Below are 18802 nucleotides of genomic sequence, written 5' to 3' on the forward strand. Positions count from 1 at the left end.
CAAACTGAGCTTTGACTGAATGCAGTAATCTATAATTTAGTGTGGAGTGTAACATGGCCAAAAAGGTAAAATGTTACTGCGCTCCGCCATTCATTTCATACACTGGTTTAAAAGACTGAAGGACTCGTATTGTTTTATTTCACAGGAACAACCTCCGAGGACGAGGACGGCGGCGTGGAGGACGAGGGGGCGGATGAGGACTTCCCCTCCAGCGTTGACTTCTGCACCCTGCAGGTGGACCTGGACTTTGACCCCATGGAGTGCCTCCGGATCTTCAACGAGTCCAAGCACGTGAAGACGGAGGATAAGGGACGGCAACAGTCAAAGGACACATTTAGAAATGACCTAAACAATTTGTTAGAAACAGGCTGTTGCTGGGTGGAAAGTTCATTCAAGAAAGACACCAAAACCGCTTTAACATGGATGCTGGAATATCACAGGAATCCCAACAGTTCTTAGACAGAAATTGGAAAAGTACGTTTTTTTAAGCAACATAAATAATTCGGAGATCGGGTAACAATTTAGGGCCCACATCCGCCAGAGGGCACTCTAGGGGAAATGACGACACCAAATAGACATCACAAATGTGGTGCAATAATTATAGTCCTGTTAAACATGACAAGGCTACTTAACGTAAAGCAATTAAGTCATACTGTCAGTCATACTGTTTAATGGAACATTTCTGTTGACCACCAAGTTGCTCAATGCTCGATTAAAGCAATGTGCTTGCATGGGCAAATTGGTCTAGTTGACGAACGGGTTAGAACGTCTGAAAGTGGGGTTAACACACAGAATATGAACAGTTACTCATCTAGGAGGCTATGAAACTAAGCTTCTATAGCAGATAACGCCACAGCTTACCTTTGGCCGTTGGCTGCTATTAACACATATAAAACACCTTATTGTTAAAGCTCAACCTCGATTCAACCACATTGACAAACAGCCTCTGCCAACGACCAACATAAGGAGGCCCTGTAGAAAAAACTGCTCATCTTGCGACGTTGCCGTCATGCAGTATTTTATAGATCAATGCGCACCTGCAGCACAAAGCCAATTAGGTCAATCATTTATGCAAATTAGTCGTAGCTTTTTAGTTTCTCAGCCAATACTTAACGCTCGCTCAGTTGTAAAGCAATAAGGCAATTGGCAACGGTAGGCTAAACCAGACAATACTCAACGGTCTCCTTGGTTTTGTTTTGGTAAACCGTCTACACTAAATCTAAACAGGGTACGTTTCATAATAAAAACACTGAGTTTTTATTGTTAGCATTATTAGCCTGTTATTTTACTAAATGCTTTGATTTCAGTTTTGGAAATGGCCTCTATTTATACTTGTTTACATGTTTTGTTTGATTTTATTAAAGTAATCAGAAGGTTGCCGGATCGATTACCCGACGTGCCAAAATGACGTTGTGTCCTTGGGCAATGCACTTCACCCTACTTGCCTCGGGGGGAATGTTCCTGTAACTACTGTAAGTTGCTCTGGATAAGAGCGTCTGCTAAATATATGTCTTCAGAGAAGCAGTAAATCAGCCACTAGGTGGAGACATACACTGCATTGTTCAAGTGCCCTCATGTTCCCTGAAGCAGCCTGATGCACACAGCCTCTGCTATTGCCTCATTTCCTCCGACTCCCTAGTGATGTTTGCGTAATGTATAAAATGGGTTGTTGCAGAATTAAAAAATATAGACTGGGACAGAGGCATTCTTCTGCGTGTACGCGCTGCAGTGTAGTTTACACCACTCAATGCGAGGCTGCCGCTGTACGAAAAGCACAGGTGGTTGGATACACATGACGTTATATCCTGGTTTATCGATGCCGAGATCACGAGGCGGTCCGCCTTGCAAGCAGGTTACATCAGTCCTCCCTGTGAGAACAGGCAAGCTGCTGTCCCCAGAGGCGCCGAGCCGTAAAGTGAAACCTTTACGGATACCGTGTGACCGAGGCAAAGTATAGCATGTTTACCAACACGCACCAAGGATAAACCTGTTGTTTACTCTGGTATTAGGAGCCAAGCTGATAGGGATTTACAGTAAAAGCTCAAGTCACATGCCTACAACCTTGGCTAAAAGATAAAACTAGTAGTTGGGTTTATCATGCGCGGCTCCAGTGTGTGATGATAGGAGATATAATTGTAGGTAATCAGGCCTTCCCCCGCATGCTATCCGCTAAAACTGAAGAATAAGATGAGTAATGAGTTTCAAAGCATTTTATTGTAGTTTTTGTAGAAAACAATACAAAATTCTGCAACAACAGTCAAACGTTGCTTTAAGTGAACTGCAATCATTCACATGTTACAGTAAAGTGCTGATTTGAAATCAAATGTATTGTCTTCGAATAATGGTATATTTAATTTTGTTGCCCATTGACTCTTGGGCCAGGGGTGGATTCAGACAGTGTTAAAATCAAGAGTGCCAAAAACACCCGTAAAAAGCCTCAAGGATAATATTAACCATATTGAAGTATAAATATTTCCCCTCAATTTAACCATGTATAAAAATGTTAATTATTGTCTTAGAGAACTTCAAATGTTTTGCCTGTGGGCTACATTCAAAGTGTGGGGAAGTGGATTTTAACGATTCAGTTGATTCATTACCAATAGTCACTTTCCTTATTTCAGAAAGACAATGTATAAAATTGAGGCTTGTATCAATTCTCTCCCACTAAAAATTGTTCAAAAACTACTGCATTAGACAAAAAAAAAAAATGTCGAAATGGTTATGACCGAAGTCTTTGTGCATGTCTGAGAATCCCATCCCTAGCAAAATGTAGGGACAAACTTGTCTGATACACATGAGGAAAAAAAGGCAAGAGAAATACTGAATTGAACAGGTATTTTCAAACCCAAAGATTGCCTTAAAATCAGCTTAATGCTTTTTGTTCAGATTCAGGACAGCAAGTTAGCTTCCCAAAGAATGACGAAACGGCTGCGTATACACAAATTCAAGTAAGTCTTACTATAAGACATAAAAACCCACCAAGATGCATCTGTAGAAAAGATAAAGAACAATTACAATCAGCGTCCCCATTACCAGCAGACTGGGCCCTTTGACACTGTTGTGGAGCCAGTTCCAGAGTACCACTCTTATGGTACTGGCAAAACCACGTGGACATTCACAAGTTCACTATACCAGTTCTCAATGGTGATGGATTACACATTACTTTACCCTCTTTGGCAGATGGCTATCTGTATCAAATCGTATTATTTGTCAATTTCAGAAAGAGCTCAACTTATTCCAAACTGATTATTACCAACACTTCACATACAAAACTGTAAAAAAAGAAAACGAAAGCCTTCACTGGGCATAAACATCGCTCCAGACATTTAAAAAACCTTTTCACTTCCTCACCATACTTCCGCCACCTTCCTCACATACTCTTTACTATCAAAACAAAAAGAATAAAAAGGGGAAAAACAACCTGCGTTCCACCTAAACAGCACCTGCATGGAGGTTCATCATAACAAAATAAGCTTATAACAGCCATAAAAATATAAATCAGTGTGGCACATTGACATGGAGTTAACTAAACGAAACAAGACACTTACAAAAATAATAGTAAACTTTTTAAACTTAATACAGCTATGTCTTGGAAGACTTTTTTTTGTAGTTTTACCATTTTCTTGGAATGCTTTTCCATGTTTTTTTGTATAGTTTTCCAAAAACTCTCCGCCTTTTTTATGCCAATCATTGATGCCATCATTGACTTGCGGGAGCTTTCCCCAGATATTATAATAATAACAACGTTATTTATTTAGAATCATTCTGATGACAGTCTGTGACCATCTAAATGGAGAAGCCAATTTGACCCTGGTATCTTAGCTAAGGGAACGGTTCTAAGCCACACCGGCCCAAATGTGCCTTTAAAACCAGACCATGGAGGTAACTAGGGTTAAAATGACGTCTTTTTACAAAGTCCACATCAAATACATTTCGTTAACTCTTAGCCCCCCCCCCCCCCTCAAAATACAGAATTCTGTCATGTGGAACCATTAGCTACAACTGTCATATTCACTGAGAAATTAAACCAAATAATTTGCCCTTCCTGCGTTTCAGAAATAGTTTCCTCAAATTCTCTTTATGTCATGGTTTGAAGCTGACAAAAAAAAAAAAAGTGTCCTTATTGCCGAGGGACCGCAAAAGGACTCAAGGGAAAGTAATTCATCACGGAACTAATCGAATGAGTTCTAGAAGGATCGGTAGGTCACACAGAAGATGCACGTGAATATTGAAAACAACAAAATCGCCACAGGTAGCTGGCATAGATTCTCAAACTGCATTGCTAGGGGCAGCATGCCTCAGGGCTGGTTAAGTTAGACAGACATTCTCTGGTACTGAAAAGGTTGAAGTGCGTGGGCTATCGGAGGCTCATTATGTGGCTTGAGCCCAACTATGGAGGCTCAGATGAGGAGTCTAGGACGATAAAGCAAAATATCTCTGAAAGCTTTAAGAGTCCTCGTTAGAGAAAGGGACACACAAGGCATGGACGTAGGTTCGCTACCTTCTTACCCCTCCTCCCACTTCCCCTCCTGACCCTTCATCCTGACATTGCATAAGCGTGTATTACATGTATGGGGCACAGGCACAGTGGATTCCCAGTTGTAACATATGGAAGCAGCACACTGAGTTATCCTTTGGTGTCTGAGCTTGGTTTTTAATGTTCCGACTTTGTGATTTGGGTTGGAAAATGGGAAAACAAAGTAAAAAAATAAACATATTTATTTTCTGACAAACGTCTCCAGCTGTGGCTCCTGCAGGCTCTCGTCCGGCCCCGCCCCTTAGCCTTGCTGATGTGCTTTGAGACGTGCTGCAGAACAGGCAGAAGGCAGCTAGGAGGAGAGGGGGGGGGGGGGTGCAGGTAGCCTGCTAGAGGGGGACATGCCTGCAAGGTGGCAGAGGTATTCGGGGGGGGGGGGGGGGGGGGGGGGGGTCAGAGGAGCCAGACTGGAAGAGGTTGTCCGTAGATCTGAGGTGGTGCGGAGCGATGCTGGATTGGGGGTGGGGGTCAGGGATCAGGCACAGTCTCCCACGATGACGAGGGGGGCAAGGAGCTGGCGGAGTTCGGCGGCCGACACGGGAGCCCCTTTGGGCAGGCTGCCCCTCTGCCTGCGCTTGGCCAGCTTGGACTTGGAGGGAGGGGAGAGGCGCATGGAGCTGGTGACGACCAGAGGACCATCCAGCTGCTGCTGCTCCTCCTCGATGACGTCCTGCTCGGCCAGCTGTCTGTTCATGGCCACTGCTTTGCCCGCAAAGAACGTCAGGTCCTTGGCACTGCTGGTTCTGATAAGGAGGGCAGAGAGAGCAACATTAGATGAACCGTCAAAAAAAAAAAAAAAAGACAGCACTGAAAGATGAAGTCGGATCGAAACAATGGGAGGAAATGTCAGGATGTTCCATCTTCAGAAAGCACAGTTCTATGTCCAGAACATGCTGACAGGGAAAATGGAACGTACCTTTGATGTAAGATGGATGTTGGCAGTGTGTCAGAGGCTCCCTGGGAAGAGAAACACAGCAGAGAGACAAGTTAGCAGCAGGGTTGAGACGGGGAAAAGAAAAGAGAAAAATGTGAACCATGTATGAAGTGTTCCGGGCGGTTGGAACTTACCCCCTGCACCCAAGGGTGTCGCAGCACCTGGCCAGCGCTCAGGCGATTTTTGGCATCCCGGACCAGAAGCTTAGAGATGAGGTCTTTGGCACTTGAGGAGATGCGAGCCCAGTCCTTCTCAGGAAACTCATACTTCCCTTCCTGGATGCTCTCAAACAAGGTGTTCTGGGAAGAAGAAAAATAAGTTTCCCGTTACCTAAAACTGCATAGACCGTGACCTGAGGAAACAGCTGGTTAAGACTTCAAGTTCAATTCCAGTTCAAGTCTTTTATTTGTCAGGTGCACAGAGCAACACAAGGTTAGACTGGGCACTGAAATTCTTAAGACAAGACAACGCAAGCACTTGGCATAACATAACATATAAGTACACAGAACAAATTTACATCTATGCTGAGCTTAGATAAGTGAACTTCCTAAATATACAGATAGCAATAAATAAACGACTATACTAACCCTAACACTAAAACTTCCTAAATTACAGATAACAATAAATAGTACGCTATACTAACCCTAATACACAAAAAAAAAAAAACCTGTTACAACCCTATAAACTAATCTAACCTAAATGGAGTACAGTGCAGTAGTGCAAATTTACAGATCAGTGACTTTGTCAATGACCAAACAGGAGCCTGGTGGCGAGGTACAGTAGTGCAATGTTACTGAAAGAGCAACCAGTAGCTGAAAGTGACAGTGTATAAGTGACTAGTGTGCAGTAAAAATGTCCATATCAGTGTCCATTGAGAAGCCTGATGACCCTTGGGTAGAAACTGTTGTCCAGTCTGCGTGTGCGCGACCGGATGCTGCGGTAACGCCTGCCAGAAGGCAACGGGGTAAAGAGACTGAAGGATGGGTGGGAACAGTCTCTTAGAATCCTGCTGGCTTTCCTAAGGCAACGTGTGTGGTAGGTGTCCTGTAGGGCTGGGAGCTTCCTGCCGATGATGAACTCAGCAGAACGGACCACACTTCGTAGGGCCTTGCGGTCCCGGTCTGTGCAGCTCCCATACCACACTGTGATACAACCAGTCAGAATGCTTTCTATAGTGCATCTGTAAAAGTTAGTAAGGATGACTGAGTCCATACCAAACTTCTTCAGTCTCCTCAGGAAGAAGAGGCGCTTACGGGCCGTTTTGACCACCTTGTCCGTGTGAGACTTCCCCGTTTTGTGGAAGTCACGTGTGTTCTATTATCATGTTAACACACACCCAGTCTGAGTTACAAGCTACACGCACACCAGGATGTGGCTTGAGGTGCACATGACGAGACCCCCAAAAAACAAAAAGTACTAAACACAAGAAGGCGGAGCCAGTCAGAGGCTGACGTGGAGGGCCGTGCGTTGGCTCACCTGGCAGGTGTGGCAGGGCTCCCCCAGTTCCCAGCCACAGTCGCCCCCGCAGCGCCCCACGAAGGGCGGGTAGCCGCTCAGCATGATGTAGAGGATCACCCCCAGGCTCCACAGGTCGCAGCGCTTGTCGTAGATGGTGGCCTCCTCGCTGAACGCTTCCACCACCTCCGGAGCCATGTACTCTGCAGAGCCACACTGGGGGAGGAAAGGGAGGGACGTTTAGCCATGGAGAACTGAGAACTGTCAACAAGCGCCCACCCAACCACCTGGCCCGTCTGCATGCATGTCGGGGACGTGACGGTAGAGCTGCAAAACAAGCTGGTGTCCCTAAACACACTTCCATCTGAGAAAAAATTAAAAAAAAAGTGTTTGTCGTTCTTTGCTGCATGCCACTGCACAGGCACATGAGACATCAGCTGATCTGAGGCTGGAGGCAGGGGGGTCTGAAACGATCACAGAGCTGTGTGAAGGGGGCCCACAAAGGGGGGGGGGGGGGCGGGGGCTGGTTATCCACACTGATGGATTAGTTCAAGTGACCCTGTCCCCGTTTTCCAAAACATCTCCCATCTTTGTTAGAAATCCAACCACAATGTTTAGCATTTTTCTAACTTAGAAGGCATGGGATTACGGCCCGTCCATCCATCCACTGAACAGCAGGAGTGACATGGGAGAAGGAACATTCCGGATGACTCACGATCTGTTCTCAGCACTCAGCTAAAAGCCCAGAGTGAGGCCAGCACGTCTGGGTGGAGGGAGGATCAGCGGCTGTGACTGCAGAGGATGGAAACTAGGCCAAGGCTAGCGAGCTGGGCAAAGAGGATAGGCTCTCTGGGAGAGCCAATCACAGGCCTGAGCTGCTCAGAGTTGCGTAATGCACAAAAACACCGGAGTGCTGTTGTGATACTTGGGATGGAACAGAACCCAAAACAAATGGAGTGAGCGGGTCGCTAGTTCAGCAGCACTGACGCATTCCTCTGTTCCACGAGGGAACAGGACAAATAAATATGACTCCTGTTGAAAACCCTCTCCTAGATAAACATAAGTCATTTCTAGATTTATTGAAGGATTACATTTCATGGGCTAGGTTCTTTTTTTTTTTTTTTGGAGAAGAACACAACTGAAGAGTTAGCCAAGTACAGGCTTTCAACACACTTGTCCCTAAGCATGTTGACTGACTGGTTTTATCATAACCCGCTCTAAACGGTTCTCTTTTGGCTTGAGAAAAAAAAAAAAAAAAAACCCCAGACCATTTCCTTTATGATTATGCTCCCAATAGCACCTGCTGTATTAACAGCCCGACTAGAGGGGAGGGATTATCATAAGACCCCTTTCCCTCGCCAAGGAAGTTGTGTGAGCACAGCCCGTCTCCTCCTGTGTCCCGTTCAGAAGCCCAGCTGGCTAGCCCAGCGCAGCACCCTTATGTAATGCCATTTTCGCAGTGCAGGAATCTGTGCTCAGACAAAGCCCCTTCTGTCAGCCTGGGCCCCAACCCCACCCCCCACCTCCCCCGCAGTCACTACCTCCACAACCCCAGGTCAGCACCTACACAACAACAACCCACCTCTACAGCTACAACCACGACTAGCTAGATCAAATACGCGATTTCTGGGCTATTGAAGAGCTGCAGACTCATAGACTTATATGTCCTCTTGTTTGCAGCCTTTTGGGGGTGGTTTTCAAAGACTTAACAGATATCAGATTGTCTAACTGCCAGAAAGGGGGGGGGGGGGCATTACAGCCCCTCAGCATGTTATCAGTCAAAGGGGAGATAAAAGAAAGAGAATGTGAATAAACATCTGACAGTTGTCTTTAAATACTAATGGATTAAATTACATGATCAAACTTCTATCCTAAGCAACCCACAGTGGGGGGATTTGAACATTCAACCGCTTAATTTAGTCAAGTGTTCAAATAAACGATACCCATCCCTTTTAAAGAGCGTTCCTAACAGACGTTGCTTGCTTGCAACTCCATCCCCAGTCTTGCATCAGTCCTGCTGAGGGACGCAGATAGCAGCTAATCAGCTGACGGTTTGAGGATCGGCTTGGAACAGCGACCTGGGCCTTTCCCCTGTCCTGACCACATGGTGAGTCAACAGCCCCAAGGCAGCTGACGTCCCCGGCCGCTTACGGAAGGAGGCATGGCTCTGTCATCAGCCTGAGGAGGCACCTGAACATCTGCCAGGCCTGACGACGCAAGCCTCTGTGAATCCCCGGGTGTGTGTGTGTGTACACGTTTACATCTAGTTGCCTACTGCACATGCTAGGACGGTGTTCACGACAAGAGCGCTAAACAGGAAACCACCCCAACTCAGTTCTCAGAAGAGCTCGGCCTTTCCCTGAAAAACCAAAACAATTCTCGGTCTCCGCCCCCCCCGCCCGGGTCACATGTTAAATGCAAAACGCGAGACCAAGGCGGTGATCAGATTTCTAGATCATGCTCTCGAGTCATGAGGACGGGCATCAGTCCGATTCAAGTAATACAGGAACATGACAGATAATGTCGAGAGAATGTCCTTGTAGGAACGGTCCGTAGTGTGCAGCCATGCGGGGAGGGAGGGAGAGAGAGAGCAAGAGAGAGCAAGAGCGCAAGAGAGGGAGAGAGCAGTGAAAATCAGATAAGATTGCCCCTTGTGATCTAGGCAAAGAAAAACAAGGGGAGAGCGCATGAGCAGCTCAGCGTTTTCACCACTCCCCCATAAAAATCAACTCCCCCCTCCCGCCGTTCCAGCCAATCACAGCGCAGTTGCTAGGTACGGGAGCCAGACTCCCAGTTTCTAGAACAAGCCGCGGGGCCATGGGGCTTTTGTATCCTAATACAAAGAAAAGCGCAGGCTTGCAAAAGTGTGGTGAGAGAGCAGGGAGGGCGTGGCCTAGAGGGGTGACTGGCAGGAGGAACAGTGGGTGGTAATGTTATGTTTGCTCTGCGAGTTCCAGCTCAGTGAAGAAAAAAAGACAAGAAAATAAAATAAAGCAGGACCGATGCAGGCATGAGAAGAGAGGCGTAGGAGGGTGTTGCGTTTTGTTTTGCACACGGAGTGGGGCCTCGCTCTTGACGACTTCCTCGCTCACACTTCGGCCTCGCTGCCTGAAACCCACAGCACAGCGCGTTCCCTCTCCAGCTTTTCCTCCTCAAGGATATGCCAGTTCTCAAGTGTGACCTCGCATATCTAACAGTGCAAAGGCTTGTTGATCGGAGCACAAAGAGAGCAACACAGACCCATGGGCCCGTGTGCATAGCACTCACCCCCTGCCAGCCCCCCTCCAAGGAGTCCAAGTTTTACCACCCCTCCTCCTCTCTCCCCTCTCCCCTCTCCCCTCTCCCCTCTCCCCTCTCCCCTCTCCCCAACACACGTCAGGACCACAGGCCCCACAACTACTACGCCCACAAATAGTAGTCCAGGGTTCAGCGCTTCACAGCAGCCAGGATTGCTGGAAACAGATCAGATTACAACCCCCCCCCCCCCACACACACACACACACAAACCAAGAGCTCCACACACCCCCCCCCCCCATTCCCTGAGACCAGCAACGGCCTTCAGGGTCACCTGCTCTTGTCCATCTACCGCTGAGACCCAGTGGACACGAGGAGCCTCTCTATACACACACTGGGAAGGGGTAAGCCAATACCTCTAGTGAACCAGGAAACATCTAAAAAGGCATGGCCTACAGGAAAATATAAATCCATTCATTCCCCATAGTGGGTGTTGTTATGAGAGCCTGTGGTTAATCTGGGCTTTGAGGCTGTTGTGATTTTTTGTTTGAGGACACCAGGGTGTGGGGTAGGGGTTGAACACGCCGGCTCATGCCCTCCCTTCCTGCCATGGAGATAAGAGGTCGGATGTGGACATCAGACTCTGAGGGGAGTGGGGCAGGCATCTCCCTCGTCATATCTCCGGTGGTGATACCAGAGTTCATGAGTAGCGGGGAAGTGCACAGGGGCGTGCGCGGACGTCACTCCCGCTACTAAACAAAAACTTCCGACAGTGAACTCCTCCGCTGTCCTTCACCTCGGGACAAGAGTGCAAACAAGCCCTCCCTCCTTCACCAATCACGGTTCCTCCCCAGGTGATACCACGCGGCCTAGTCCAATAGCAGCAGGCCAGATAAGGAGTCATTGTGAAAGAGACACGCCCTGCTTATCCACCCCCCCCCCCCTCATGTGCATTAGCCTCCTCTCACCACTCCTATATTTATACACGAGGGCAGATCATAATTAGTCAAGGTGAACTGGTGATCGAGGAGACGCAGTAGAGCACAGAGCTTAGTGCAACATGGTAGAGGAGAACAGCACGGAGCACAGTAAAAGGAGAGCAAATCATAGAGCAGAGATGAGGGATCTTACCGGAGTCAGCAGCTCTGGGGTGGAGATGGGAGAACTGTCGCTGTTCAGTTTGATCCCACTGCCCAGGTCAAAGTCACAAATCTTGACGGGTGAGATCTGAGAAATAAAAGATATTCAATAGAATGATTAAATTATTAGAATTCCGGATGTGAATAACACCAACGTGACCAAAGTGCATCTCATTATATACACACACACGCCATCGCTCATGAGGCGATTTACGAGCAATTCTTCTCCAGATTAGCGCGCCCTTTGAACCCAAACCCACAGATGGATAGTCAGACACGCCCGGAGCGGGAATCTCACCTTCTCCGCATGTTCACAAAGGATGTTTTCTGGCTTCAGATCCCTGTGGGCCATTCCTGCACAGACAAGGAAGGCACCAGAGATTAGACTTGAAGAAAAGACAGAAGAGAGGAGCCCGTAGATCCACCATAGAAGAATGTGTTTAGCCAGGCATGTGGAGGGGAGTTGTAAAATATTAGCAGGCCATTTCTAAGGATTGGTTAAGGGGGGGGTCCAATGTCTGACTGGGTGTGGACACAACACGTGAGCTCTTGGGATCCATTCTACGTCCAGTAACTATGCTCGCCAAACCTCGGACAGGAAACCTGACCCTGCGGAGTGTCAGAGGAACTCGCTCACAAGATTGTCTCTTCGTGCCAGAACCTACCCTTGCAAAACCCCCGTCTCTACCCCCCCCCCCCCCCCCCCAAGCCTCACACACTCCACCCCCCCCCCCCGGGCCTGGCCTGGCTGGATGGCCTTACCTTTGTTGTGCAGGAAATCCAGAGCGCTGGCAATGTCCTGAACCACAATGCTGGCTTCCTGCTCGCTGAAGTGTCTTCTCTTGTGGATGTGAGCCAGGACAGACCCTGCATAACAACACGTCCTCATTACACTCCTGCACCCTCCAGCCTCTGAGGCCGCTGTGACTCCGGCTTGCAGCTCATGTTGCCCTCCCGCTACAGTGCTCTAAACTGGCACACCCGGTTGTCAGGGTTACAGGGGGTAATGGGACTCTTTTTAGGAGGAGATACCCTACCTCCTCTCAGCTTCTCAAAGACCAGGTAGAACTTGTCTTCTTCCTCGAAGAACTCCACCAGTTCCAGGATGTTTCTGCGACGAAACATGATTTGTTCAGTAAATGCCCATTACCAAAGCAACATAAAATAAAAAAAATATGTAGTCACACTGACTAAGGGTTAGCCTTGACATCCAGGCCCAGGCAAGGTGAGGCTCCGCCTTGCCTCGATAAGATGCCAGAGGGCCTCCAGGTGAGTGGGGGAGAGGCTTACCTGTGGCCCTGGCACTGGTACAGCATCTCCACCTCCCTGAAGACACGACTACGGCTGTGACCTGGTCTCTTTTCAATGATCTGGAGCAAAGTGGGAGAAAGAAAAAGAAAAAAGGAAAAGACAGGTAAGGCCCCGGTAACACTCGGACATCATAGTAACAATCGGAGACCTGTCATGTCACACACCCCCCCTTCTCCACAACTTCAACTAGTACACTTCAAAGACTTAACCTACTTCCTAGCCAAATCACAAGCCCAGTTGACTGGAAGTCTAAAATGCGCCACACCTCTAAAAATACTGCATGGTTTGTAACCTATATTCCAGTCCCGGCTGCATCACATCAAAGAGGGGGGGGGGGGGGGGGGGGGGGGGGGGGGGGGGGGGGGGGGGAAGAGAGAGACATCCTTAGCAACACCCTGTGTTTATATCGATATAAACGTCCCAGGACGGATACCAGAGCAGGGCCTAAATATAGCGCAAAGGGTTCTGCTGTGGGGGCTCTGGAAACGCGGGGCTCGTCCAACAGAGGAGTGCTGACACTGGAGCACAGGCCCGACATTTTCCAGCCACTCGTTGTTGCTGCACATTGTCTGCGTGTCGCTCTTCCTGCGAGCGGGATTACGGCCGCCATTGAACCCCGGCCCGGTCCGGGGCAGCACGTGTGTGTTTAGGATTAGCGCACAGACAAGAGGCCCGCGTTTTCGCCCAAAAGCCCGAGCGATGATCCAATCGTCCCGAGTCAGCAGCAGGCCTAACAGCTAGGTCGACCCGCGTCCCACGGTAACACGCGCACGGCCCCCTCGGGACGCGAGCGCGCACGGCCGGACAGGGTAGACACCCCTCATAGGCCCGCCGTGATGGACAGCTAGGCTTGGGGCTTTGTGACTGACAGATGATGTTGTGTGTGTCCTTTTGTCTGAGTGCGCTGAGCTGTGAGTGACTGCCTGGTGGAGGGAAGCTTTACAGTTCTGTTTGTTGGGGGGGGGGGGGGCGCTTCTTGAAGGGGTATAAATCACTGCAGCCAGGCTACAGGAGAGAGCCTATGGAGTCACGCTGCAGGTCTTGTAAATCAATCTGAGCTTGGGATGGGCCCGGCTAGGAGCACGTCGTACACAGGGCCTCCTATAAGGGGGCAGGCAGACATGCAGGCCTCCTCTGTTGTGTGCTCGCTCTCCCCTCCCCTCACTCCCTTTCTCCCCCTCATTCCTCCCCCTCCCCCACGGGTGTAGAGATTGCGACACCAGAAGCCTTTAGCTCCCTCCTGTCTACGAAAGGGGGGGGGTGGATGGGACATCTGGCAGTGGTATTATGAGCCCCTCCAAGCCCCAACTGACCTCCAGCCCCCCCCCCCCCCCCAGGGGCTAGTTCTGCCCCAAGAGGGCCACTGATCTGTAAACAAAAGCAACAGTTGAATACCCTAGCCATACATTTTTTTCCATTCAAAATGTATGAAAAATCTGCCAACATTTTCTCCTCCATATCAAATTCAAAGTATCACAAAACATGAACTGAATGTACGCTGAGAAGCTTTAAAAAAACAAACCGAGTAAAAAAAGAAAAAGAACATAAACAGCAAGTGAATTTCACAACCCCTACTTCCTCAAAGCTCAAACAGCAGAAGAAACTCAGGCAAGATGCCACAGGAATCCAACTGCTTCTTTTCTTTAACCACACCCCATAAAAAAAAAAAAAAAAAGAGAACTGTGCAGAGAACAAAACTATGTTAACACCCCAGGTCACAACCCTCACCCAGCACCACCACCTCCCTCCTACTCCCGTAAATGTTTTGGCCCTCCTAGCAGTACACACTGTTCCTGCCACTCAACCCCTCTGACCAATGAACGGCACGATAGGGGGGTGGATACAACGTTCCGTGCATGGTGATTGGCTGACAGGACTCAGACAAACACAGTGGTGCTAGCAGAAGCTAGCCCACTAGCTCTGCCTGCAACTCAGAAGCCTGGAAGACATCCGCTCTCACGTGCTGGACTGAACAAACATTTACCCATGTTCAGGGAATTCAACCGTGTCCTAAATTAAGGTTACATATACATTACATTAAAATGGAGTGGTTTGGCTTCACAGGCAACAGAATTTTTATTTTTATTTTTTATCACATTGAACCGTGAAATGGATGGGGCCAGAACATTCCACGACCAAGTCGTGTCCTCAATTCTCACCTCGCTTCTAACGATGGAACGACCATGTCCCGTCGTTAGAAATGTAACATCTCCGTATCAAATCACAAACCCAGGCAACAGGAAAGTGCAACGTGATAAATATGACCCTTAGACGTTCCCCATCCTCAGAGAAGGACGCAAACTTCAAACAGTCTCCTTAAGGACAGTTGGAGCAGATCCATCAAGTCAAAACAGCAATTAAAGTCTATTAACACCCAAGACGACACCCACAGGCAACACAGATAGGAGGAGGTGTAGTGTTAAGTAGCTTACCTTCACAGCATATTCTTTATTAGTAATAAGGTTGATGCAGGTCTGGACTCTTGCATAAGCACCCTCCCCCAAGACGTCTTCCTGCAGTTGGTAGACATCTGAAGAAAAAAAAAAGAACAATGAGCATCTTGATCTGAAACGTTTGCGAGTAATAAGGACAATCATCATCATCATATCACAATTAAAAAAACAAGACGCTCACCCTCGAATCGGCCAGAGAAACTGTCTGTTGCCCGGCAACGTTTCTTCTTCTTGTTTCTCTTCTTGGCATCGGGGATGTCAATTGGCTGGCTGGAGGGTTTATCTGAAGGCGGGAGTCAGCACAGCAGATTGGGACATTGGATTGTTTTCAGAAGCCAAATGACAATACATTTCACTGGTTTATATGAGTGGCCTACAATTTTCCATTTGCCTAACTCTCAATTACACCATTTACCATAGCAAAAGATAACACCTCATAAAGCCTGATAAATTAACTATGCCAAATGGGAACTCTTATCGGTTGTTAAGGATTTACAATAACTAGTACCTTTGAAAAAAAAAACGACCTTCAGCAACTGAACTCACCATGTCTTGGAGAGGAATCAAAATTGTAGGCCGAATCAAGAAGATGGGATCCAGTTTTAGAAAATCCATCCGACTCAAAGGGATTTTGACCCTAAGTGAACATCATTTTTTATAGATAAACATGATATGACACATTTTATAACACAACACATTAAGGAAGACTCATCAATTAAACATTGCTTTACTGTGTGTAGGTTACTTCTGGGGTACCAATGGTTAAAGACATTTTTAAAATTGTATATTACGTTAGTCAACCCCCCCCCCCCCCCCCCCCCCCCCCAGTAATGCATTGAACCTAGAGACTACTGCACAAGCAAACTTTAACACCTCACCTTGAATGAGCGATGGAATCCAGTGACTTCGTTAATCTTATTTTGCACCATTTTGCTTCGATTTGGGATTATTTGATTGACAGCGGCTGCAGCGGTGTGAGTGGTATTCAAATCAAAATGCTCGTCTCCGAAACAGATATTCGTCTCAGAAAATGAAGCAAATGATCACTATGCTGGCTGATCGAGTTGGTGTCTGTGGTGCTTTAAACGGGATCCCTGAAGAAAGAACGTAAAAAAAAAAACGTTACCGTGAATATTGCATTAAACATGGCCATAATGAAGGGTACACCAGGCAGGGGACATTTTAATACCAGCTAGCCAGACTAGCTTTACAATTACAACTATTCAATCATCCCGTGGACTGTTGTCAAAACAGTGTCCAAACTGTCCATTGCAACAACACACCATTTGGTCAGCAACAACTGCCTGGGTTCGTGCATGAAAAATGTTAGCTTGCAGACAAATTGCCAGTAAATTCGCTAATGAGCTAGCTTTAGCTAGTTCCGTTTCTAACTGCTAGTTAAATACAATTATTTGGTTACTACATCGGCGGCCTATGCAGCCTATGATGATTCGAATCAAATATATCTACTGTTAACTCGAAGGTTGTCGTTAGCCAGTCTAAATAGCTGTTACGCAGCACATCAGACCACACAGATTCGGCTATTAAACGTTACAATAATAATTTCAGAAAGCCGCTCTCTCGCATAGCGTGTAGAGGACAAAAAAATGCAGAAGATAACGTCAAACGCCGTTTAACTTACCCCGTTATAGATTTTACAGCTCCAGTGTTAGCGTCGTTGTTTTTGACCCACTGCTTTGAAAGCCGCAGTTGATGGACAAGGGGCAAGCCTGATCAAGTGTGTGGAAGGTGAGGATGAGCGCTACGTGACGACTTTTTATAAGCCAGTACATGTCTCCGCCCACTGCTCAGTTAAGCCTGCCCCTTTCGCCCATGAGACAGGATGACGTGTGGGTTGTGTGGCTTTGTTCCATTTCAATCCCTACACACTACATGTTTCTTCTGCGCCTTCATTTTTCACAGAGAGCTCGACACTTTTATGGTTATGAAGAAAAAAAATTGTTTTCAAGCTGAGCCCTGAGTTATTTTCATTTTTATCATTGTATACTTTTCATACAAATTTGCTTTACCTGGGTTCAGAGATGTGAAGGGCAATGAAATGTAAAAGTGTGTAATGATAGAAACTGCATCCAGCCCAACACTTGGATTAAGTGACCTGTTTCTGGTTTGTAAATGTAATCACTCGCAACAACTCAATACATAATGTAATTTAACTCTAAATCAATTTATGTAATGCACATCTCGTAATGTAACTCAATATATAAGTTGACGGAAAGCCAAGACTGGCATTCCTATCCTAGGTCTGTTTTCAGATTGTGCAATAACTATCTACCACGTCCTATATTATTCAAGATGAATGGATATACCTGTGTCAGCATGGCAACACACCAAACAAGCATTGAGGTGATTATTGATCCAATCCCAGTCAAGGATGGAGGAAAAGGAATGTGTAACGTCTGCTACCCCCTCAAATATTGTCAGCACAACGGCGTGGTATGGTGTCTCGTGAATCGTGAGAGACCAGTGGCACGTTCTCTGAAACTGCTATGGAAGTGCCAACGCAGCAGGGTCTGTTTCTCATGACAACGCTAATGAAATAACTACAGAATGTGCATGAGCTATATTATAGTTTAATTTTACATAGGCATAAGAGAATTGACAGAGTTCAAACGATGTCCTTCTATGTAAATGACTAAGGTATATTGGCTTTAAATGTTACTGGATTTAAGATGAGTGAAAAAGAAAATGTAACAAAACTACTAAATAGTATTACACACCTGGATCAGTAATCCCCTTTGAACCTTTAATGACCCACTGTGGAATGACTGTTCCTAGAAATCCATTCAGGAATGTTTCTACAAATCCTCCATTTCAAAAGTTATTTTTTCAAAATATGACTGCACTATCCTTTTGGATGTAAAACAGTTGGCTTTCTTATTATTTGATACCATTGCCTTCAAATGAATAAATTGGCTTCCTTGTAAGGTTTGTTTTGCAAAAGAGAACATCTTGTGACTGCAACTGATAGTTCCTCCATCTCTAACCCCCTTGGCCAGGACCTAAACATTGGCCTTCCTGCAGCAAACATTACACAGAGTTCTTGGCTGCTACTTCGTAGGCTACACCACATGATGCGAAAACAAGCCCCTGTTCTAAAGAGGGGGGGGTGAACTACTACAGGTCCACAGGGACAGGGTCATAGATCGTAAAAGGGCTTCATGTAACTACTTTATTCCACCATGGAGCTGAATGGGGTTCAGAATAGGGGGGGTACTTTTCAGGGAGAGCCTATTCCTGTCTGGATAGAGATTGGCTCTGCTCCGGAGGTGTGTCTCTATTGACAACAACCACAGCAATTGATGGTCTTCCAGTCTGGATAGAGATTTAGTCATATGTCATAGCTGGATACTATAAGATAAGTAGACAACATATTTGGGAAAACAATAGGAAACATGGTCATGGAATGCTAGTTAAAAAGAGGACTACATATTTGTGTAATATGGGTGAATGGTTACATTGTATTGATGTGCTAACTGTCTACCCCATGTGTGTACAGTAAGTGAGTTTCTGTTTGCATGTGTTTGTTAATCACTGTCAACTATGGTTATGAGCATGTTGCCTCTTTCAATCCTATTCTATTACATGTAGGCAACTTACATTTTCTGTGTATCAAGTTCACAGAGTTGTACACCATTGTAACTTCCTGGAAACGCTGTTAGAATTCATTTTCCAGAAGAGGGGAGTGGTATCCACATCTGTTTGAAGGGGAGTGCCACTG

At 46.8% G+C, this 18802-nt stretch overlaps 1 protein-coding gene across 1 annotated transcript; it reads right to left on the reverse strand.

Moving 5' to 3' along the window:
- Positions 1–2195: 2195 nt before the first annotated feature.
- On the reverse strand, positions 2196–16823 carry mknk2b (MAPK interacting serine/threonine kinase 2b). Its single transcript, XM_047013840.1, has 14 exons — positions 16706–16823; positions 15942–16157; positions 15610–15700; positions 15245–15346; positions 15043–15140; positions 12590–12669; positions 12337–12410; positions 12062–12166; positions 11598–11653; positions 11292–11387; positions 6948–7142; positions 5606–5770; positions 5454–5494; positions 2196–5280 (listed from the first exon to the last, which is right to left on the reverse strand). Exons 2-14 carry the CDS (start codon positions 15990–15992, stop codon positions 5013–5015), a joined length of 1422 nt encoding a protein of 473 aa, XP_046869796.1. The 5' UTR covers positions 15993–16157; positions 16706–16823; the 3' UTR covers positions 2196–5012.
- Positions 16824–18802: the final 1979 nt, after the last annotated feature.

The sequence above is a fragment of the Hypomesus transpacificus genome, unplaced genomic scaffold (genome assembly GCF_021917145.1).
Source record: "Hypomesus transpacificus isolate Combined female unplaced genomic scaffold, fHypTra1 scaffold_205, whole genome shotgun sequence".
Lineage (NCBI taxonomy): Eukaryota > Metazoa > Chordata > Actinopteri > Osmeriformes > Osmeridae > Hypomesus > Hypomesus transpacificus.

Bases quoted from the DNA above. Each gene is read 5' to 3' on its own strand.
- mknk2b (XM_047013840.1), bottom strand. From the start codon at position 15,992: ATGGTGCAAAATAAGATTAACGAAGTCACTGGATTCCATCGCTCATTC. The intron at 15,701-15,941 runs GTGAGGTGTTAA...ATGTTCACTTAG, and splicing joins GATTCCATCGCTCATTCAAG to GGTCAAAATCCCTTTGAGTC. The intron at 15,347-15,609 runs GTGAGTTCAGTT...TCCCGCCTTCAG, and splicing joins TGATTCCTCTCCAAGACATG to ATAAACCCTCCAGCCAGCCA.